The 24,515-nt window shown below is 40.0% G+C and overlaps 1 protein-coding gene across 1 annotated transcript; it reads right to left on the bottom strand.

Moving 5' to 3' along the window:
* Positions 1 to 1,362: 1,362 nt before the first annotated feature.
* Positions 1,363 to 24,370, bottom strand: CDNF (cerebral dopamine neurotrophic factor). Its single transcript, XM_004484916.5, is given in 4 exon segments — positions 1,363 to 1,537; positions 1,540 to 1,645; positions 2,701 to 2,828; positions 24,178 to 24,370. Coding segments are annotated over 4 exon segments (426 nt in total). The 5' UTR covers positions 24,293 to 24,370; the 3' UTR covers positions 1,363 to 1,460.
* Positions 24,371 to 24,515: the final 145 nt, after the last annotated feature.

Genomic DNA, 24,515 nt, shown 5'->3' with positions numbered 1-24,515 from the left:
AAAAACAGCCGGGCAGGGGCAGGGGAAATAATAAATAAATCTTAAAAAAAAAAAAAAAGACTAGATCCATCTATGTGATGTTTATAAGGCCAAGGAAATGTTTTAAATAGGGCATCTCCTTTTTTTCCTTGCTGATAGGCTATTTCACCAGGCAAAAACTGCCTTGATTCTAATAACCTAGTTTCTAAAATTGAAAGCTAGCAGAATGGTAGACACGCCTGCGGGGAAAGATGCAGTCACATTTACACCTTCAAAGTCCATAAATGGCTTTGAATAGATTAGCAACTTTTGTCTTAGTAGGTCACCAAGAACTGATTAACTTCCTTTTATATTTTGAAAATGTATTTGGCGTACAAGCCAATATTGCTTTGGTGATTTAAGAGCTTAAACGTTGCTGTCTGGGTCATGTTGGAGATTGAATAACGTCCCCCACAAAGAACATGCTCCAGTTTTCATCCGTGCTCCTGCGGGTATGAGTCCATCTGTAATTAGGACCTTTGAAGATGTTAATAATTAGTTCAGGCATAGAGTCATTTGTGAAGAGGATCTAAGATCCTACTTAGATGAGGCCAGATTGAACCAGGATGGGACTTTATCCACATGACTGGAGTCCTTAGAAGGTTGGGCGATTCAGACAACTGAGCAGGACAAGGAGAAGCCACGTGACGGAGGTAGAGGTGCCAAGGAACCCCAAGGACTGCAACAAGCCAGTCCTAGAACGCAGGGGAGTCTGGAAAGCATGGCCTTGGTTTTTTACTGCTGGCCTCTAAAACCTTGAGACAACAAATTCCTGTTTTTTTTGTTTTTTTGTTTTTAAGATTTATTTTATTTATTTCTCTCCCCTCCCCCCCCCAGTTGACTGTTCTCTGTGTCCATTTGCTGTGTGTTCTTCTTTGTTCGCTTCTGTTGTTGTCAGTGGCACAGGAATCTGTGTCTCTTTTTGTTGCGTCATCTTGTTGCATCAGCTCTCTGTGTGTGCAGCGCCATTCCTGGACAGGCTGCACTTTCTTTCGCGCTGGGCGGCTCTCCTTACGGGGCGCACTCCTTGCACGTGGGGCTCCCCTATGCGGGGACACCCCTGCGTGGCAAGGCACTCCTTGCACACATCAGCACTGCACATGGGCCAGCTCCACACGGGTCAAGGAGGCCCAGGGTTTGAACTGCGGACCTCCCATGTGGTAGACGGACGCCCTAACCACTGGGCCAAGTCCGTTTCCCCAAATTCCTGTTCTTTAAGCCAATGCTTTCTGTGGTATTTGTCATAGCAGCCCTGGCAAACTAAGACAGGCTGGCAGGTTTAACAACTGTATTTGTGCTGCTGCTATTTAGTTCTCTTTCCTTAAAGAAGCTCAGATGGCACTAGGTTCCATTCATTAGTCTAGCCACCTCTTGGTGAGTGGAGAATTCCTTTCCTTCTAAACACTGACTTATGAGAAAACATGGCCCTACATCCAGAGGGCTTACAATACATCACACATTTTGGAAAAAGTGCTTGACTCTCTTTTACCATATTTCAGCTCACAGATCTGGCTGTCTTCTTCGGCTTCTCACAAATCTTCACTGCAGGCATATGCACACTCATTGGGCGAGTGACTTCACTTAGGATCTTTGTAGCTGCATCTTGAGTTGCTCCTAGATAATAGCACTGAAAGAGAAAGAGAAGAATTTAGTGTACAGTGTTCAATGAAAAAAGAGAGTAAAATAGGGAAGAGAGAAAGAGGCTAACCTAGTTTTCATGGTCCAGCTATTAAATTTTAACCCCTCTTGACTAAGACACCAGAAAACAAGTGATTCAGTTGCTGTGCTCATCTTAATTAGAAGCATTTACAGTACACATGATGCTAAAATAATAAGAGCTAACACTTACTGTTTTCTCTATACCAGAAGTTGCTCTAAGTGTTTTAAAGATATTAACTCATTTAATTCTCACAATAATCCTGTGAAGTCAGTACTATTATTGTCCCAATTTTGCACCTATGACAAATGAAGGTCACTTAGCTCACAGGTGAAAGAAGAGAATTTAAAACACAGCATTTTAGCTCTAAGGCCCAATCCCTTTTCTATCACATTATGCTGCCTTTCAAGCTATTTGATTTAAGAATTTTACATTTTAAAATATGAAAAATAATGGCACAAATAAATGACAGTTTTATAATATGCCAGTGGTGAGCAGTCTACAATTCAAATTTAACAGACAAATTCGACATGGCAATCTTAGGCAAAAGGAATCGGCCTAAAATTGTCTTTAGTGATGAACAACAGTAGATATTGAAACAAGTCATATGTGTATACCCAGGAAGAACCATATAAATTCTACTACAAGAAAATGTCAATAATTAATTAGTTATATATAAATAATATGAAATGTTTTGACAGATTTGACTAATTGTCTTGATAAAGGATGGAAAATCTACATACTTTTAACTCAGAACACTGTATTCTCATTAGGAATTCAGTTTTATAATTTCAATTAAGAAAATATAGAATTCGTTACCTACAGTTTATTCAGAAAGCAGAAGGAAATGGTATATTCTAGATGAAAATACACTTGACTACATTTCACTGAAAGGTCAGTTTCTGTTTGCTGTCCATGAAAAACATGCTGGAGGCAGAAGGATATCAAATCCAAGGTGAGAAATGAAACAATTAGCAGGTTTCTTCAAGCACAAGGGGAAAATGAAAGACAAAAATTTACCATACCAGGCTGTTTTCTTTTCCTTTGACATCCAAGCGAAAGCCGATCAATTCTTTTTCTATAGTGTCCAAAGAAAAGTCCAGTCCTTTGGCTATCAAGGAGTTGTAGAATCAGTTCAAAAATTCAGTACATACTAAAAGGAACAAAAAAATTATGTAATGTGCATGCACTATAACCAAAGCCACACTTAAGTGTATGGTCCACTTAGCAATGAAAAAGTAGGTATGGTTCAGTGCATCATGATAATGGACCCAAATTTCAAGTAAAAATGGTCTCAGCTCTGTTCCTTTGAGGTGAGTGTTGAGCATGACTGCAGTGGACACTTAATATGAGCTTATTAAATAATTAAATCATGGGAAGAAGACTTGGCCCAGTGGACAGGGCATCCATCTACCACATGGGAGGTCCGTGGTTCAAACCCCGGGCCTCCTTGACCCATGTGGAGCTGGCCCATGCGCAGTGCTGATGCGCGCAAGGAGTGCCCTGCCACGCAGGGGTGTCCCCGAGTAGGGGGTCATATTCAGCCCCAGTATCCAGAGCTAGCTGAAGGGATGGTGCTCAGAAGAGAAAGAGGCAATAGGACTCACTGCCGCCATAGCTAACACTTGCCAGGGCCTACGGGCGCTGCCACTGTTGTGCGCACCAAGGTGGATTCACCCCTTTGACTCACACAGCAACCCCAGGAGGCAGATGTGACTGTGCTCAACTTACAGACGAGGACACTGAGTCAAAGAGGGGCCAACTGACTCGCCCGGCTGGTGGGAGAACCGGGACTCCATCCCAGGCCTTCGTCCACGAGGTCATCCTGCGTAGGAGGGCCTGCTTTCCCACATTACTTTCCCAAATGGGGGCAAGTGTCTACCCAAACAAGTCAAGATGGACAGTGAGGCCAGAAGCCTCTGCAAGAAAACAATGAATCTAATAGGAATGAGGATTCTGGGGAAGCACCGTAAGAAGGAATGGAGAGTACTTGGGCCCTTGGTTCTCTCTATCCTGCCTCTTGACTCAAGGTATTAACTAAAACCAGGTAACATGCTCTGTCCTTCACACCCCAACCATCAGGTGTCTTGTCTATCTTCCTGGTAAATGAGATAAGCTCTATAAGACTCCACAAACTCTACAAACTAGACACCTAAAATTGTTTAAACTGTGTTCATTTTGGTTAAGTTAATGTAGTCAACTAATAGACATTTACTGAGCACCTTCCACCTGCCAAGCACCAGGGAATAATGACAAAGGACAAATCTGAGGAGCAAGGAAACTGAATCCAAAGGAGGAATGGGTTGTGAGAAGCAAAGATGAGAAAAGAAAATGCAAATGGGAGAAAATCTGAATACAGATGAACTCTATAAACAATAATAATGAACAAATAGAGGTGTAACAAAATAAAACCCAAATAAAGGAAGCGGACTTGGCCCAGTGGTTAGGGCGTCCACCTACCACATGGGAGATCTATGGTTCAAACCCCGGGCCTCCTTGACCCGTGTGGAGCTGGCCCATGCTCAGTGCTGATGCGTGCAAGGAGTGCCCTGCCACACAGGGGTGTCCCCTGCATAGGGGAGCCCCATGTGCAAGGAGTGCACCCCATAAAGAGAGCTGCCCAGTGCGAAAGAAAGTACAGCCTGCCCAGGAATGGCACCGCCCACATGGAGAGCTGACGCAGCAAGATGATGTAACAAAAAGAAACACAGATTCCCGTGCTGCTGACAACAGAAGCGGACAAAGAAGACGACGCAGCAAATAGAACAGAGAACAGACAACCAGGGTGGGAGGTGGGGGCTGGGAAGGGGAGAGAAATAAAGATTTTAGGTTAAAAAAAAAACCCAAATACAGGAAAATCCTTCACTTAAGACAGGAAATATAGGAGAAGATAGTTCAACTAAGGTTCTTTTATTATCCAAGAGAAGGGAGAGAAATATTATCAAGTCATGTTAAATCTTAGTCAACTGAGCATATTAAAAATGTGAGGGTAATAACTAAAAGACTATAAATAGATTACTTCTAAATCAGTATTGGTCCAGGGCAGGGGGAAGGATTTTTAAAACTTTGTCCACTAGAAGGCAGGAAAGAGAAAAGAAAGAAAAAAACCCACAACACATTTTTTTTTTTAATCCACAAAATTAAGTGGTAGAAATAAATCAAATCTACATTGAATGATAATAAGTATAAATGTGTAAATGTATTGAACTTGCAGTTGTATGACAAGATTTTTCAGATTGGAACTTTTAAAAGTTGAGCTATATGCTCTTTAAAAGAGACATGAATATAAGGCTACAGAAAAGGGTAGAAAACAGACAAACCAAAAACAGAAAGAGAACTTTTTTTTTAAAGTTAGCCAGACAAATGATAACCAAAAGCTAGTTTAGCTAAATAAAGCATCACGAGGCTAACAAAAGTCACTACATAATCATGAAATGAACAGTTTACGAAGAAGAAAGAATAACCTTGAACTAGTTCACAGTCAGCAGCATAACCTAATAATACAAGAAAGAAAATTCTGCCAGAACTACAAGAAGAAATTGACAAGTTTGCAATCATGCCAGGTGGTTTTATACCCTCTCAGCAATTACTTGACAAAATAGACCAAAAGTTACCAAGGACATTAAACATTTGAACCATACTATTCACAAGCTTGATCTGATAACACATGTGGAACCCTCTACCCCAAATTAGAAAATTCACATTCTTTTCAAGAAAATATGGACTATTTTCATAAGCTCGCCAGGTTCTAAGGCAAAAAAGCAAGTCCCAGCAAGTACCAAAACAGGCAATGCTCTGTGACCATAATTAGAAATCAATAAAAAAATACTATTACCAACCCAGTAATAATAACTCATTTTTGGGGAAATTTTCCAATATACACGTCTAAATAATTTATGACTCAGAGAAAAAGTAACAATGGAGAAGTATGGTTTTTTGCATTTAATTACAATAAAAATACTATATATAAAACTTATGAGAAGGAAGCAGATGTGACTCAAGCAGTTGGGTTCCTGCCTACCATGTGGGAGGTCCTGAGTTCGGTTCCCGGTGCCTCTTAAAGAAGATGACCAAGACAGCAAGCTGACACTGACAGGCTGGCACAGCAAGCCAATGCAACGAAATGATGCCACAATGAGAGACACAACATGCAGGGAGCGGAGGTAGCTCAAGCAACTAGGCACCTCCCTCCCACATGGGAGTTCCCAGATTCAGTTCCTGGTGCCTCCTGAAAAAGTTGAGCAGACACAGAGAGCACACAAAGAGCAGACAGCGAATTCAAATAATGAGGGAGAGGTAGAAAAAGAAAGAAATCTTTTTTAAAAACCTTATGGGATGCAATTAAGGTTAGTACTTCAATATTCATGACATTAAATGTATACATTTAAAAAGAAAAAGAGATGAATATTAATGTGTGAGCACTCAACTCAAGAAGATGAAAGGTGTAACTATATAAACCAAAAGAATGTAGAGGACATTAAATAATAAATAGAACAGAAATAAATTAAGTAGAAAAAAAGATAAAACAATAGCTGATAAAATAGACAAGTTTTAAGCAAGGAGGAAAAAAAGGGATAAAAAAATAAACAATATGCAGTCAACCAAACAGCAAATAAGAGTTCTTGATAATCAAATGATATGATATGATGCCTTTGGCAGTTTGAAGCTTTTGTGGACCCCAGAAAATTATGTTATTTGAATTCATTCCTGTGCCTGTAAACCTATTTTGATTAAATTATTTCAGGTAAGGGCCTTTGATTAGACTGTGTGGCCCAAGATGGGTCTTACTGAAATCCTTTATGGAGAAATAAAAAGCCGCAGACATAAATAAGCTGCAAGACAGAGAGGAACCCAGAAGCTGAGAAAGAAGGCCAATGGAGCCAGAAACTGGAATCAATGGAACACAGAAACTGAGAGGAAGCTACATTGGCCAGAAGCTGAAAGCAGCAAGGTCCAGAGGACAGGGGCGAGATGAGGAGACGTCGCCATGTGCCAGATCGCCCAGAGCTGCAGCTCAGGGAGGAAGGACCTCCTGACGATGCCTTGATGTGGATAGAAAAAGTGTTTCTTCACTAAGAAGAAACAATTAGAAAATTGAAAATTTTAAAAGATATACAATTTACAATAGTAACGAAAATTCTAGAGTAACTAGGAGTAAATCTTAATGAAATATATCAAGACTTTGATAGAGAACATTATTAAAAGACCTAAAAGTACCCCTAAGAAATAGAAAGGTATGCCATTTTCATGGATGGAAAGATTCGATATCATAAGGATGGATATTCTTTTCAAATGGATCTCTAAATTAAGTGTTATTACAATCAAACTCCCAATAGGAGTTTTATAGACTTGGCAAAAATACATATGAAAAATTAACATCCCATTAAACCTAAGAAAGAGAAGGTGTTTGGAGAGCAGTCCTCATCAAATATCAAGACTTACTTCTAAAATTATAATAATTAAAATAGTGATAAATTGGCATAGAGATAGTCAAATAGATCAGTGGAAAAAAATAGTGAGTCTAGATTCAAATCCACAAATCTAAGCAGGGCTTGGTATAGGACAGAGATGGCATTAAAATCAGTGGGGAAAAAGATAGACTAGTCAATAAATGTACTGGGACAACTTATCCATATGGGAAAAGGTAAAATTAGATCTCTATCTAAAACTATACACAAATAGGAATCCAAGATGTATTAAAGACATATAGGGAGAAATCAACACTATAAATATTTAGAAGAAAATAAATTAAAATAAAATATCTTTATGACATCAGGGAAGGGAAGGATTTCTTAAATAAGATGCTTAAGCATAATCCATGCATTGGGTTACATTAAATTAAACAATTCTGTGATGTAAAAGACATCGAAAACAAAAGATGGCAAACCATACAAGAGGTTTCATATGCAGAATACATTAAAAATCACTATGGTCAAACTCTCAGGTCCAGTCATTACCAATGACATAACTTCTTCATAATGTCAATTGAAATATCCCATTTCCTGTCCATCACCTCCTATCACAAAGATAGGAAGTTTTCAGTCATTATCTCCTTCTTTTCCATATTATTCTCCTTCCAGGACACCAAGAATGTGTATGTTTTTGCATTTCACATTGTCATTCAACTCCCTGAAACCCTGTTCCATTTTTTCCATTCTCTTCTCTTTCTGTTCTGTTTTTTCCACTTCAGATGTTCTGTCTTCAAAATCACTAATTCTGTCTTTGAACAATTCAAATCTGCTCTTATGTACCTCTAATGTATTTTTAATCTCTTCTATCTGTCTTTTATTCCCATAAGGTCTGCTACTTTTCTTTGCAGACTTTCAAATTGTTCTTTATGCTTACCCAGTGTCTTCTCAATAGCCTTTATCTCTTTAGTCATATTTTCTTTCAATTCTTTAAATTGATTTAGGAGAGTTGTGTGATTATCACTGATTGATTGTATTAAATCCTATAACTCTTCAGAGTATTTGGTTTGTTCCTTTGACTGGGCCATCTCTTCCTGTTTCCTAGTATGGCTTATAATTTTTTACTGATGTCTAGGCATCTGAATATGTTGGTGAATTTACTCTGATGGTCAGTTTCTCTCTCTTGACTATTATTATTTTTTCACATCTCTTCTTTGATATTTGGTTCAACTTATCCAAAGTCTTTAAAATTACCCAGCTTAAGTTATCAAATTGTGCCAGAGACTCATTAATGGGTACAGGTTTTCTCCCAGAAGTCAGAGAACAGGAGACCCAAGTGCAGTTTTTGTCCATGCAATTTCCAGACAGGTAAAGCATGGCCTTTCCACAGAGGTTTATCTCTCAGTTTTCCTTTGTTTTGGTCTGGCCAGTGTTGAGATTCAAAGCAGACTCTGTGGCTGAATTCGCTGAAGAAAATACCCCTGACTTCCCCTCCCTTTTCCCTTGTAACAGCTGACAGGGAGGAAGATAAATGCTACCCTCTCAGTTAGCTGCCATGAGCCAGGGGTTTTACCCCAGCTGAATATCTCAGGGGTGGGGGAGAGGAGCCTTCCCGGTAGCCAGAAGGTTTAGTAACTCATGGTTTGTTGTTTCAGGTTCTTTGTCTCTCTACCCCTCACCCTCCCGGGAGTTGTGAAGCACTTTCCTGTGTGCTGACCCCCAAAGTAGGTCCCTCAGGCAGTTTTTTGCTCTTTCTCCATTGTTTTTGTGAGTCAGCTAAGCCTTGTTTGCCTAATTCATCACCATCTTCCCATTATCCCACCTCCTTTCTAGATCACTCCCTCTACCACACAACTCCAATAATATGTTGACTCCATCAGGTCATAAAATCCATTGATTCTTTCACTTTTTCAGTTTCTCCTTACCCAGCTTAAATTCCATAGTCCAGCATTGTGAACACTCCTTTGCATACACTCTCTCAACAACCTTGCACCTTTTCCCTCATTGAACTCACCTAGCAAAACCCTAACCCTGGTTAAAACCAACCCTCCACCTATACTCACAGATTTGAACCTACATGGGGAAAATTAAAGTCACGCTCACTGGTCTGATTTTAAATTCATAATCACTAATGTCAAGGGAGCCATTAGGGTTTCCCTACAATCTACTTTTTTTTTTTTTTTTACATTTACCTACCTTATACAACATCTCACTCTCCAAAATGACTATTTCACATCTGCTCTTTCCTCCATCCTGTCCCTCATTCCCACCTAATGAACTTGCTTCCTATTTTTCTGAAAAAGAAAAGCAATAGGAGAGAACTCTCACTTGTTTTTGCTACACACACAAATTCTACCTTCATTATATGCCAACACTTCCATTTGCTCAGTAGATCCCATCACTTTCCTACTCATGCAGGACCTCACTCCTACAGTTCTTACACCTCTCTCTTGTTTTATTCTCATTAGTCGGCAACAGGCTGTTATTTATATTTTAAGAACAACAAAAGTTTCCCTCGACCATATGTTCCCTCTTTAGACCTCCCTATTGCTTAACTCTTCTTTAAGAAAAATGCTTCAAAATAATTTCCAAGTCTGCAGTTTATAAGTCCCCTTCTCTCTCTCTCATTTATAAGTTTTTATTTTTATCAAAATTATACATGCATCCAGTTTAAAGCCAAAGAGTTATAATAGGTTTATTTAAGAGGATTGTTATGAAAAATACAGTCCCTTGCCTCCTTTTTGAAAATGAAGGTTTTGACTTTGGAGGAAATTGGGTAAGAGAAGCACATGAACATAAATAGCATGTTTGTGTGACTAATTCTTGATTTCTCAGTCTTAAGTGTTAATTATAGTCTTTCCTTTATGTAAGAGAAAGATTTAACTTTTTGCCCAAATCAACCTCTTGTAAACACCTACATGTAGTTGGATTATTTTTTAAATGCAGTCTCACAATTTTGTATTTTGGGTATTTAGTACATTTACATTTAATGTAATTACTGATATATTTGGATTTAAATCTACCATCTAGCTTGTGCTTATTATGTTTCCCTACCTTGTGTTTACTTTTCCTTGCCTTTCCTGCCTTCTTTGGAGTGGATTATTTTGTGTGTGTGTGTTTTTCCCTCTATTAGTATTTAATCATTTGATCATTTTTATCATTCTTTCTTCTACTAGTTTGGTAGTTAAAACTTAGAGGTATAAATAATATGAATACCTAATCTGTCAATGTCTAAAGTTAATAATTTATTCTCCTTCCAGACAATAAAAAACCTTAGGACACTTGAATTACATTTACCCGCTGTTGTATTATGCTATCATTATCAAGTATTTGAATGATCTTAATTGTTTCATTTTACCCTACTATTTTTATTTTTACTACTCTACTCAAAATCTACTCATATACATATTACTTTACTTCTTAACTGTGCCTTCTTGAGCCTCAGATTTCCCATCTGGAATCACCTTTTATCTTCCTGAAGAGATTTTTAAATTTTTATAATTTTTAATCTCTTTTAATTTTAAAATTCCATTTCCTTTTTCTTTTTGTTTGTTTGAAAATGTATTTTTCACCATTATTCTTGAAGTATATGTTCACTGGGTTTCATGAGTAGTTGTTTCCTTTGAGCACATTGAAGATACCATTTCACCTACATCAGTCTTCCATTGTTGGTTTTTTGTTTGTTTGTTTTTTAAGGTGCAGGGCTGGGGATTGAACCCTGGACTTCATATGTTGGAAGCCAGTACTCAACCCCTGAGCCACTCAGCTCTGCAGTCTTCCATTGTTTTTGATAGGGAAGTCAGTTGTCAAGCTGTCATTGTTTTTTTCTCTAGCAGATATAATTATTTCTTGTCTTTGGTGTTCTGGAGTTTCACCACACGATCTAGATGTGGTTTTGTTTTGTTTAACTTTATCATTGGACCTCTTAAATCTGTGGATTGATGTCTGTCATCAATTATGGCATATCCTCAATTATTTCTACAAACATTGCTTTTGCATCATTCTATTTTTCTTTTTTTTAAATACTTTTTAATTAAAGTATTAATGACCATATATGCTGTGGATCTGTGTAGCCTTCAGGAAAACCAGCACATAGGGTTGTATGTACTTTGGCTCCCTCTGGGGTCCTGCTGAGGTGTGCATAAGCATGACCCCTCTGATGACCTTCTGACTCTTTTTTGAAGACTCTTAGCCATATAAACTCATTTGTCTTTGCCATTTCCCCCTTTTATTCAAGGCCAAAAAGCAGTTTTTAATACATGATCCTACATGTAGGTTGAGATAGTCTGCTGGTCTGAATTGACCCTTTTATTCAAGGTCTCTTTCTAGTTGCATCACCAGTTAGTGATTGGTAGTAATCCCTTGGCACCAGGGAGGCTCATCCCCAGGAGTCATGTCCAATGCTGGGGGGAAGGTAATGCATTTACATACTGAGTTTGGCTTAGAGAGTGGCCACATTTGAGCAACATGGAGGCTCTCAGGTGGTAACTCTCAGACACCCTGCAGCTCTAGGCCTAGTTTATATTTCAGGCACACAGGTTCATAAGCACAGTCATCAGTATCAAGGGCTCATTAGTGGACCATCCTTCCTTGTTGGTCTTTGCCGTTGCACTTGGGGGATTATTGTTGTTTCATTGGGGAATGTGACAGAGCTCCCCAGGGTAGGAACTCAGCACTCCCTCAGTTGACGTTTGTAACTGTAACTACTATAAAAATACCCAACATATATCAGAACATTTTTATGTCCCCTGTATACATATCCTGGAGAACTCCCCTCCACTCATGTGCCCCCCATTGTACCCTCCCCCCATTGTTCCTCCCCTGCCATAGTTGAACCTCTCTGTGGTCCAAAACTTCTTCAACAATGAAGCCTAATATATTGACAAATTCAATTAATAGTAAATTGAAATACAATGATAGGCTTAAAGTTTAGAAATAGAATACATAATAATTTAGGAATACTAAAACAAAGTAAAAATAAATTGGTATATTAATAAAATGAAAAATATTATAAAGCTTTGTTTCAAACATTTTGCCTTTCATCACTGTAATAGGTGTTGCCCGGTATGTACAGTGGCAAGGCACTTTCTTTCATTTCTTCTTTGGTGTCTACATCCTTTCTTTTTTTTTCTTCTAATTTTTAATTTTGTCTTCAAAAAAGTTTTAGAGCACGTTAATTCACATACACAATATAGGGGACTCCCATATATCCAACATCAAATCCTTTTCCCCTTTCCCCCTATTTTTCATCTCTTATTAGCACTCTGATTTTAAACATATGTTGGATATTCTCATTTTGTTCTCCATGTCTTGAAGCTCTCTTCCCTGTTTTCCAAACTTTGACTGCTCTGTGCTGCCTTACATATAATTCTCATGACTTGTCTTCTTGTTCCTTGCTATTTACATTGTGGTTCTTATCCCAACAGCATTAGCATCACCTGTGGTGGGCATTTTGTGAGAAATAAACACCCTCAGGACCCAACTTAGATCAACTTTAATGTGCATATGAATTATCTAGAGATTTGTTAAAAATCAGATTTCAATCTAGTTGGTCTAGAATGGGACTCAAAATCTTGCATTTCTAACAAGTTTCCAGGAGATACCAATACTGCTAATATGAGGACAACTCTTTGAGTAATAAGTTTCTGGCTCACCCATCCCATCATTGACTCTATGTGCTATTAAACTCATCCATTGATTTTTTAAATTTTGATTATTTATATCTAGAAGTTCTTTTTAAAAGATTTTTTTAAAAATTTCTCTCCCCTTCCCCCTCCCCCAGTTGTCTGCTCTCTGTGTCCATTTGCTGTGTGTTCTTCTGTGTCTGCTTGTATTCTTGCCAGCAGCACTTGGAATCTGTGTCTTGTTTTTGTTGTGTCATCTTGCTGCGTCAGCTCTCCGTGTGTGCAGCACCATTCCTGGGCAGGCTGCACTTTTTTTGCACTGGGCGGCTCTCCTTATGGGGTGTACTCCTTGTGAATGGGGCTCCCCTACGTGGCGGACACCTGTGCGTGGCACGGCACTCCTTGCATGCATCAGCACTGCGCGTGGGCCAGCTCATCACATGGATCGGGAGGCCCTGGGTTTGAACCTTGGACCTCCCACATGGTAGGCAGACACCCTATTTGTTGGGCTAAATCCGCTTCCCCTAGAAGTTTTCTTAGTTCTGTTTTCAAAACGATTACCTCATTTATTATAATTTCCTATTTCCTGCAGACATTTTCAAGTTTTTCTTGTATTTATTAAGGATACTAAGCATGACTGTTTTATGATCTGTGTCTTAATTCCAATACCTAAATTTTTCATGGTTATGTTTCCACTTCTTACTTTTTTCTGTGGAGTCTCGTTCATTGTGCCTTTCTTTGTATGCTTATTTTGAACTATTAATACATAATGTTCATAGTCCTCGAATCTTATTTGTGAAGATTATTTGGGGCCCAGAAAGAAGGTGCCTTATTTCTACAAGGGATCTGTGTTTGCCTATATCAGGACCTAGGGGCTACTAGCCAGAGACTGCTTTTAACTGATAGCATGAGGTTTTTGGACCAGTGACATGAATTTTGGCTGCAAATCCAAGTGAGGGTCATCTCGTGGTTATAATCTTGAGATTTTTTTTCTTTTTCTATTCTGCGAAGTGTAAAGAGTAATTTCTTTATCATCCTCTAGGGGTAAGGGTGGAGTTCATTGTTGGTTCAGCTTTACTTGGAGGGTGTGGCCCTTCGGCAATCTCAGATTAACAAAGAGGAGACTTCTAGCAGACAGATGCCCTCTTAACGCAAGGCTTGGTCTTTGACTTCTGCTCCCCTCACAGGCACAATTACTGCAACCTCATTTTACCTCATAAGTTTTACCCTGGTGAATCTTTCTATATTTTCAGCTCATTGATTTTTCGTATTTTTAAAACATTTTTTAGGAGGCACTGGGGATTGAATCTGGGACCTCGCACATGAAGCATGCACTCAGCTACCAAGCTCCACCCTTTGATCCTTTCCTTTATTTCTTTAAACTTATTAAGAACATTTTATATTCTGTATCTGATCATTTTAATACCTGAAGCCATTTAAGTATGCTTTCTCTGTCTCCTACTTCAACTGGCTGCCACTAATGGTACCTTTCCTCCTTGTGTGTTTGTGATTTTTTTTTTTGATTTTTTTTTAAATTTTTTTATTTTTTATTGACTTTGTAATAATATTACATTAAAAATATATATGTGAGGTCCCATTCAACCCCATCCCCCCACCCCCCCTCTCCCCCCCCCAACAACACTCGTTCCCATCATCATGACACATCCATTGGATTTTGTAAGTACATCTTTGGGCACCTCTGCACCTCATATACATTGGTTCACATCATAGCCCATACTCTCCTCCATTCCATCCAGTGGGCCCTGTGAGGATTTACAATGTCCGGTGATTGCCTCTGAAATACCATCCAGGGCCGCTCCATGTCCCAAAGACGCCTCCACCTCTCATCTCTTCCTGCCTTTCCCCATACCCTTCGTCCACTATGTCCACTTTTCCCATTCCAATGCCACCTCTTCTATGTGGACATTGGATTGGTTGTGTCCATTGCACCTCTATGTCAAGAGGAGGGTCAGATTCCATCTGGATGCTGGATGCAATCCTCCCATTTTCAGTTGTAATCACTCTAGGCTCCATGGTGTGGTGGTTGTCCTTCTTCACCTCCATCTTAGCTGAGTGTGGTAAGTCCAATAAATCAGATTGTAGGTGCTGGAGTCTGTTGAGGCTCAGGATCTGGCTATCACATTGTCAGTCCAGAGATTCAAATCCCCTAAATATATCTTAAACCCCAACATTAACTGCACCTCCAGCACATTGGCATGAAAGTCTTATGAAGGGAGATCCCATCTGAGTCCAGATTCATCACACATAAACACCATTTCCAAAGAGGGGCCATCTGCCCTGGTACTTAACCCCATCGGCCATGACCATAACCCCCGTGGGTCTCTTTAGCCCTCAAAGGAACCAATATCTGGGGGTTGTATCTGCTTTATCTGTCTCTCTGACTCTGCTCAGTTGTGCATGAGGGCAAACCTTCTGCCAGCCTCCAGACTCTTTTTTAGAAACTCGTAGCCATATAAACTCATTTCTCCTTTCCATTTCCCCCTTACTTTAGGTCAAACAGCATTTTAAAGTCATGGTATTTTATGTAGACATGGATATTCTGCTGATCCGCATTGAACCTTCCGTATAAGGTCATTTTCCAGTTGCATCATCAGTTGGTAGTTGATAGTGGTCCCTCGTTGCCAGGGAGGCTCATCCCCGGGTGTCATGTCCCACGCTGGGGGGAAGGCATTGCATTTACATGCTGAGTTTGGCTTCGAGACTGGTCACATTTGTGTAACATGAAGGCTGACAGGAGGAAATTCCCAGGCACAAAGTTGTTCTAGGCCTTGTTCTTATTTTGGGTTTATCAGCTCACAAGCATAGTCATTAGCATCAGGGGCTCACTGTTGAACCCTCACTCCCTCCCGGTCCCCGCCACTGTACCTGGGAGACTGTCGCTGCTCCCCTAGGGACCACGACAGAGCACCACTGGCCAGGAACCCAGTACCCCCCCTACTGTGGTTTTTAATTGTTGCCACTATGAGTATATCCAAACATTACCATGCACCCTGGACATATATGTTCTGTACAGCTCCCTGTCAGCCATATATCACCTGTCATTGGTACCCCATACCAGTATCCCTCCATTGCCATTGTTGAAACACTCTGTGATCCAGAACTCCCCGAAATTTGAAGCCCAATATAATTTCATGGTCCCTTACTAGGGAATGGCATATAGCGATGAGCTTAAAGGATAGATAAAGAACTTGGATAAAGTTAGATAAAGAACTTAGATAAAGAATGTTGACTTGAAAAAATTCCACATCCTATCTTTTTCTTTTTTTTTTTTTTTTTCCCCCCCCTAATTATTCAGCTTTTCTTCACAGGAGTCCTAGACCACAGCAATGTATATATATAATATACAGCACTCCCTGTTTGTGATTTTTTTAATGCGAGTTCTATTTCTTAGAACTTTGAGGGAATTGAGGACTGGGTTAAAGGTAGATTCCTCTAGGTAAGATTGACGTTTGCTAGACACCGGAAGGTGCTAACTGCTTGAAATCACTTTAAACTAAATTCTCAGTTTGAGATGATTCAGACCATCTTGGTAGTGTGATATTGGGTTTCAACCCATATGTAGACTATCTTGTGATCATGAGTTTGGAGCTTTTCTTTTCCTTCCTTTTACTGAGTTAAAATTTTCAAGTGATATAATTTTCCTTTCAGTTGGTGTTGTGGTTATTTCCAGTTCACCATGTACGGTGAGGGGGAGGACCTGCTATTACACTCCTAACTTGGGAAGATGATCTTCATTTTTGCCAAAATCATGATTCAGATCATACTAGAAGGAGCATCATGTTCACATCACCTGGCTAGCCAATGCCCCCAAAGCAAAAGACAGTTTCAGGGCTCCTCTGAACTCTTTTGGTTCCCACTTTCACTTTATTTTTTGGCTTTTGAATATTCCCTGCTACCTTGCATTAAAAAATATATTTACATTTTATTTTATTCAGTATTTGTTTTTGTTTTCAGTGGGAGGGCCAGTCATGTAATCTTTTACAGCTTGCGGTCATATTAATCTCTATTACTGTTAATAGGAACACCATCCAAATTATAATAGCCATTCTTCATACTTTTAACCAATATTTATTGAGCACCAAAGTAAGCACCAGATAGTACTGTGGATTCTTGAAATTCAGCAATGAAGAAAACAAGTCCTTGCCCTGAATGATTACAATCGAGTAAACAAATAAAATTATCTTGTGGCTAAGAAGAAAAATAAAGCACGTTAAAGAAGGTAGAGAGTGCAAAGTTGCAGTATTATTCTGTATGGGGTGGCAAGGGAAGCTTCTTGGATAAAGTTATATTTGAGCAGAGAAACTTGAAGGAAGTGAGAGCAACTTAAATGAACTGCTTGGGGAAGAACGCTCCAGGCCAAGTGAACAGTGGAGCAAAGTGCCTAGTGCAGGAGTGTCCTTAGTAGGTCCAATTAACAATGAGGAGGCCAGAACAGTTGAAGTGGAATGAGCTAGAGGCACAACATTAGAAAATGAGGTCAAATAGACAGCAGCATGACAGGTCATCTTGGGCCTTCAGACCATGGTAAGGACTTTGGATTTTACTCTGAGAAGGAAGATTCTGAGGAGAGTGTGATGGAATATTCGTTTTAAAGTATACCTCTGGATGCTACCTGGAAAATAAACTGCAGGGGAGCAGGAATGGAAGCAGACTAGTTTGAAGGCTCTTGAAATAGTGACATATATTGGGCCAGGGTGGAAGTGATAAGAAGTGTTTGAATTCAGGATACATTTTGAAGGAAGAGCCAAAAAGATTGGCTAATTGATTGGGTATGGAATATTAAAGAGAAGTCAAGGATGACTCCAAGGTTTTTGGCCTGAAAACTGGAAGAATGGAGTTGCCATTTGCTGAAATGGGATGACTCCAAAACTCAAGGCCAGGCTGCAACCAATACACACATGCCCCACCCCCATCTCCTTCTCCTCTCACCCCCAACCCCAATTTAAAGGGGTGTGAACAGTGGGTCCAAGGGTTCTGTCTCATTCTCTGCCTCAGAGTCATGAGTACTGCAACATCTGTCCTTCCCAATAGCATGGAATCCTCACCGGTGGGTGCTGTCCACAGCTTTGCAAATTCCTGATAATAAAACACTTTCATGAGAAGCAGATATGTCTCAGTGGATATAGCTTCTGCTTACCATATAGGAGGTCCAGGGTTTGATACCCAGGGTCTCCTGGCCTGCATGGTGAGCTGGCCCATGCGGAGTGCTACCGCACCCAAGGAGTGCCACCCTGCACAAGGGTGCCCCCCTGTGTAGGAGTGCAGCCCGCCCAGAAGTGGTGCTGCCCACATGGAGAGCTGATGCAGCAAGATGACACAACAAAAAGAGACATAGAGAAGAGACAATATGAGATGCAACCAACTAGGGAGCTGAGGTGATGCAAGAGAATGATTGCCTCTCTCCCACTCTGGAAGGTCCCAGGATGCGTTCCTGGAACCATCTAATGAGAATACAACAGACACTGAGAATACAACAGACACAGAAGGACACACAGCAAATGGAAACAGAGAGCAGACAACAGGAGGAGGGGAAGAGGGGGAAGAAGAAAAAAAAAAACACTTTCATGTCCCAAGCAAAACAAAAATAAAAACATCATGCTAAGTGGAAGTCATGTGGAAAAGACCACATTTTGTACAATTCTATTTACATGCAATGTCTAGAAAAGGCATATTTATAGAAACAAAACAGATTAGTGGTGGCCTGGGGCCGGGAGTGGGAACAGAGATTACTTCAGAAGCAGCATCAGTGAACATTTTAGGGTGATAGCAGTGTTTAAAATTGGATTGTGGTGATGACTATAAATGTACTAAAAATCACTGAATTGTTCACTTACAACTGATGAATTTTATGGTATGTCTATTATAGCTCCATGAAACTTTTTTAAAAGAAGTCTTCCCTAAAGTTTTTTGTTAACAGTAGGGCGAACTAACAAATTTAAAAAGTTTATAGTTAGAAAATCATCAATGGTTACAAAAACTAGCCTCAGTGTATTTTCCCATCAATTGCTTATTATGCTAAGTACCAGGCGTACTCAGATTTAACTGGGTGATCAAAGCTAACATCACCAATATTGGGACAAACTGACATTTTGTTTAAAAAAACAAGTTTGTGGAAGCAAGCAGTTTGGTGTTGACATATAAAGTCTGAGATACTTAGACATCTGATTGGAGACATGGGGAAGCGACATGGTCCCACGTCTAAGCCCTGTGAAACTTCATTGTTTAGAAGTTGGGATGATAAGAAAGGACCAGAAAAAGAGCAGCCAGTGAGTAAGAATGGGAATGAAGAGTGTTATCCAGAAGACAAGTAAAGACAGTGTTAAAGGAGGAACTGACTGATCAATGTATTAAGTGCTAATGACAGAATGTGAAAAATGAGGTTTCTCCCAATTTGAGTTTTGCTAAGTTTAACTTACGCAAAGGTGACACATGCTATAATGATCAATGACACGAATCAGAAGTAACTATCAATACAGTCTCCTAGTGACTTCAAGTTCTCTTTTCATAGCAAAGGAAGCCCAGCATTCCAAGGCCTCAGAACTCACTATACTTTCTACAATATACCATCATGCGAGTTTTATACCTCAACTGTCATGCTGCCAATGTGTTATCTAGATGAGTTATGAATTCTAATTTGTACTTTTAAAGACATACTTTCACTCACTAAAAGATAACAAGATTTTGTCACTGCCTACATTCAGATATTTGACAAAATCAAGTGCCTGTCATGTAACAAGCATTGTGATAACCCCTCAGAATGAGAGGGTGAGAAACAGTCCTGGCTTCCAAGGAGTGCAGTTACAAGAAGGACAAAACAATTACTAAACAATATAAATGTGCTAGGTACTGTGGGGAGACAAAGAAGCACCTACCTGAAGGGAACTGGGAAATGAGGGCATGACATGATGACCCTGCCAGGGAACTAGAAAGGAGAATGGTGGCAAGGAGGATGCTGTTGTGGCAGTAAAAGTAAAAATGGTGAAGGCTTAAGACAAGGCACTGCACCAGGCAAAGGAGACAGGAGCAGAGTCAATCAGGAGGTAGAACCAATGTACACAAGGATTGACTGGCTGTAAGGGTAAGGGTTAAGGGAAAAAGAAAAATCTAGAATCTAGTCTAGTTGACCAGGTAGATGCTGACACCATAAACATAACAAGGTTTGGAGGAGTAAGACTGGGAAGAGATAATGGTTTTTCCTTTAACTGTTGTGCAAGAGTTGTGCAATGTCTAAGAGGAGTTATTCAGTATTCAACTGGATGCAAGGTCTGGAACTCTAAAGGGGATGGATTGGCTATAAGGACTTGGCATTTATCAGACTGATACATAGGCTGATTCTGATTCCACAGAAGAACGTACACTTAGAAGAGAGGAAAGCAGAAGGCAGGACCCTGAAAAACTCCAATATTTAAGACATGGCTAGAGGACTAGGAGCCCATAAAGAAAGACTATGAACAGGTGGATTCAGAGACATGACCCAAAGGCAAGAAATAAATCAGTGCCTTGGCCATTAAGGAAAGAAAGTTTCTGAAAGGGAACAGAGTCAATGGTGTCACATGTCACCAAGAAGTCAATCTAAGAATGGAAATTTATTCCTTGAACAAATTCCTGAGAATAACCTCATCATAAGTCACCTAACGAATTGGTAATTGGAGGTTTCTGGCATGTATTTATTGGTATAGTAACTCCAAACAACCATAACCCTTTTCTTTATATTGTATGTTTTTTGGTTATTAAACATAGTCCCAGAGGGCCCAAGAAGGCTGAAACTACAATCTGCATGTGGCAGGTTTTAGCCCTGGATCTGTGCTCAGCTGGTCAAGGCTGCTAGTAAAATAAAATGGCCTCCTGCTTTGGGTGTTGCCAGGAGGAACCCCCTCATGAGAAAGTATTTTCCAGAAGACAAAAACAAACTACAGAGACTTTCCAAGAAAATGTAATAAAGGAACACACCTCACAGAATTGCCAGTAAGAAATACCTGGTGATACTTCAATTTCAGTACAGTACCATTAGGCTAGCAGAATAGCCAAGCATACCACACTAATCACTGTACCTACTTTCTACTTTGTAAGATTCCCCCATGTCAAATGTCAGCCAATCAGAACATTTTCCCACATGCTTCCATGTTTGCTCCATATAAACTTTCCCTTTCCACTCTGGTAGATCTCCTTTCCACCTGTGGTTTGGATGCCACCCAATTCATGAATCATAAACTGTCCAAATAAACGTCCATAATTAAAATCTTGTCTAACATTTCTTTTTTTTTAAGTTTTCTTAAAATCCCCACCCCTCCCCGTTCTGTTGTTCACTGTGTGTTCTTCTGTGTCTGCTTGTATTCTTATTAGGCAGCTCTGGCTACCGATCTTGGGACCTTACGGAGTAGGAGAGAGGCGATCATTCTGCACCACCTTAGCTCCCTGTTCTGCTACATGTCTCATTGTCTCTTCTGTCTCTTTTTGCTGCGTCCTCTTACTGCGCCAGCTCTGTGTCGGGGCAGCACTCCTGCATGGGCCAGCACTCCTGCATGGGCTGACACTCCACATGGGCCAGCTTGCCTTCACCAGGAGGGCCTGGGCATTGAACCCTGGACCTCCCATAAGGTAGACAGGAGCCCAACTGCTTGAGCCACATCCACTTCCCTAACATATTTTTTAAAACAAGATAATTCATATTTATCAAACCATGATTTATTCTGTTTGCTTGTTCAAGTTGAAATTCCTTGCAGGTATGTAGTGAGGAAGAAAAAATCCTTTATGAAATGAAGCAGGATTCGATTAACTAAATGCATACATATTCTGGCTGGAGATTATGATGTTATGTTCCCTTCTTGGTAATATTCAGACTGAAGATCTCAAAGCAAATGAACAGAATGTACTTTTCCAGCACTGGGGCATGATTTTTAGTTCTGGTATACTGTGTAAAGTTGGTTCATATTTTTTAGGGGAATCTAAGACTGTCTCCTCAAAATCAGGGTCTGTAAATCCTCACCTGAAAAGACAAATGTAACCGTCAAAGAAAAATCCACACTGGGCAATAATAAACATCAAGGATGACTTTAATCAAAGTTATATGCAATAGAGAAGAGACCAGAAGGCTATCACAATAGGGGAGAGAAAGGTCAAGTTTACTGAAGCAGAGGCCAGGAGAGATTTTAAGGACTGGGATGAGCTAATGGAGGAGGACTGGAAGGGGAGGTCAAGCAACGAGGAGTGTCCATTACATGAGGCTATCTCCTGAGTTTACTGTTGAGGCCAAGTGGAAGATGTTCTATCTGGACTCTGTAAGGCCCAGGTGACAGAGGTCAGGGGCCTAAAGACAAGGAGAAGCCTGTCTAGAAGTTAAGGCCATCTTGGTCAATAACACAATTGTTGGAGGATTTCTTAATCTGTGCAGATTTCCAGGATCATGGGTTCAAGTAAAATTCAACATTATCACAACTTAGGTCTTTTCTGAAATTAAGGAAAGTGTATAGCAATAAAACTTTCATCTTTCTCTTAGTTTTTTTCCTTATTGTTTATAGTTAGATTAATATATGATATTACTGTAGAAAATGTGGGAAATAAAAATTTTTTAATTAAAAAAAATTGTCACCTAAGTGAATCTATAATTCAAAATGAATAGTTAAAAAAAAGTCCCATAATACAATCTTTTTAAAGTCATCCAGAAACATTTATATATATATATATATATATATATATTCCCAGTAAGCTTCACATTACCTAAAGCAGAGTTAACAAACTTAAATATACACAGGGCACCACAAGAAATATGAATGAGTAAAGCAGTCTAAGTCTAGGGGAATAAAAAAACCTGGAGAACACATGTCCGTTCTAAAAGCAGCAGCCACAAGCCAATTCCCACTACAGTACAAGGGCGTACAGGCTTGTCTTGCTAGGTCACCAGGTTTTCAAGAAAAGCCAGAAATCTGACTTAAAAAAAAAAAAAAACAAAATCTCCCAATTTAAAAAATACAGGGAATTACTTTTCATGTTTTTCACAATACTTTGTGAACTTAACAAAAAATCAATAGGTTGGTGGTGGCTCAAAGGTTTTTAACCTTTGTTCAAAAGTATATACAACATAGTATTGTAATTGTATACATTGAGGGCAAATTAAATGACTAATGAAAAAGGCTCATAACCAGTAATAGAGCCAGATCTAGTATCTGGTTCTTCTTGTTACAAAATTAGTATTTCCTTCCCATGTAAACTACAGCCTCTTTATCTAACAAATGGAAATATGCACACAGGTTAGTCAGACATGCAAGCTAATAATCACAATATACTGTAATAAATTTAGGACAGCACAAGCCTCCTAATTAATCCAAATGCTGACTCTTCTGCAAATTTTAGATAGACACTTCAGAGGATATATTGATGACTAATCAAATCAGTTGTCTATGCCTCCCAAATTCTGCTTTAACTGTTTAAGATACAATTAGATTTCTAAGTACAATTAAGTCAAATAAGTATATCTATCTATACCTATCGATATATTTATATAGTGTTTAAAAAATAACGTATTTTAGGGATCTGGAAAAAAGTTTATATTGTAAAGTTGTTAGAAAGCTGGACTCCAATGCCTAAGACTTTATTTGGTCACAGTTCAGATTATGCTCATTCATTCTTTCAACAGTACTGTGAGCCTACCATTTCCTGGGAAGGGGATATATATATTTAAACTAATTATTTCAGTGAAACATAGATTTAAGTGTTATAGTAGCCCAGGAGGAAGAGGCTAGGTAGCATTGGTAATTACTTTTTTTTGATTCTCTTAACAGCAATCTGAGGTGGGTATTATCACACTGACTTTGCAAGATCCAGGTACAAAGGCCTCAGAGCCAGTGGCATAGTGAATCACATACCCACGTGTTTTAACTGCAAGTCTGAGATTCTGTGAAAACAAAAGGAATCGATTCTTTTGTACTCCTCCCTTAGTAAGGAGTGAATATACTCCTTTGAAAAGCAACCTTTAACTGTAAAGGCCTAACAAGTGTTAGTTGTGCCTTCTGATTTAAGCCACCCCAACTGACTCACAATCAATTTGTCATGTTTTATTTTCCTTTTGGGTGCCACAAGCTAAGTAGCACTTGAAAGACATCGTCTGTGCAAGGAGGAGCAAGTCTAGCCTGTTAGAAGTAGTAGTTTGGCACCAGGATCATATGGATCTAATTGACTTTGCATAAAATCTAAACCAAAGTCAAACCCACCAGCTTTGCGACCATTTAGTATTCAAAGCCAGCCCAGAACGTGACCTCAAGGTCCGCTCGGTGTCGCTGTGCCCGGCTCGAGCTTTTGCCTTGGCTTGGGCGAGGCCGATCTGAAAATAAGAGCTGGACCTAGACTTCCAGAGTGAAATGTTATTTATAGCGGGGCGCAGAGACGCAAAAGACCCAAAGAGCTGCGTGGCGGCAGTTGTCCCCGCTATGCCAGCAGGCCTCACGCCGCTCACCTTCGCAGTCCGGCCCCGGCCACCCCCGCGTCTCCTTTCCCAGAGCTGGCGCTGGGTAAGCAACCCAGAGCCCGGCGCAAAAGGCCACTGCGGCGGCCGGGCTCACGCACCGCATGCCGAGCTGCAACTCCCGAACCTTAACGCCCCCAACCGCACCACGCGGCTACAGTCCGAGTACCGCCCGGGCAGGAGAGAAAACCCGTACGCAGCGGCTCGGAAAAATGACGCAACACGCTCGCGCGTTCCCATTGGCCCTCACGAGGCCTTTTCCCATCCCTCCCCGACGGCGCTTACGTCCTGCTCCCCGCGCGACGCGTCTCCCCCGAGCAGGGCGGGAT

This window comes from Dasypus novemcinctus, chromosome 20 (genome assembly GCF_030445035.2).
Source record: "Dasypus novemcinctus isolate mDasNov1 chromosome 20, mDasNov1.1.hap2, whole genome shotgun sequence".
NCBI lineage: Eukaryota > Metazoa > Chordata > Mammalia > Cingulata > Dasypodidae > Dasypus > Dasypus novemcinctus.
The sequence above is the reverse complement of the archived record's forward strand: the minus strand, read 5'-3'. Positions and strand labels throughout refer to the sequence as shown.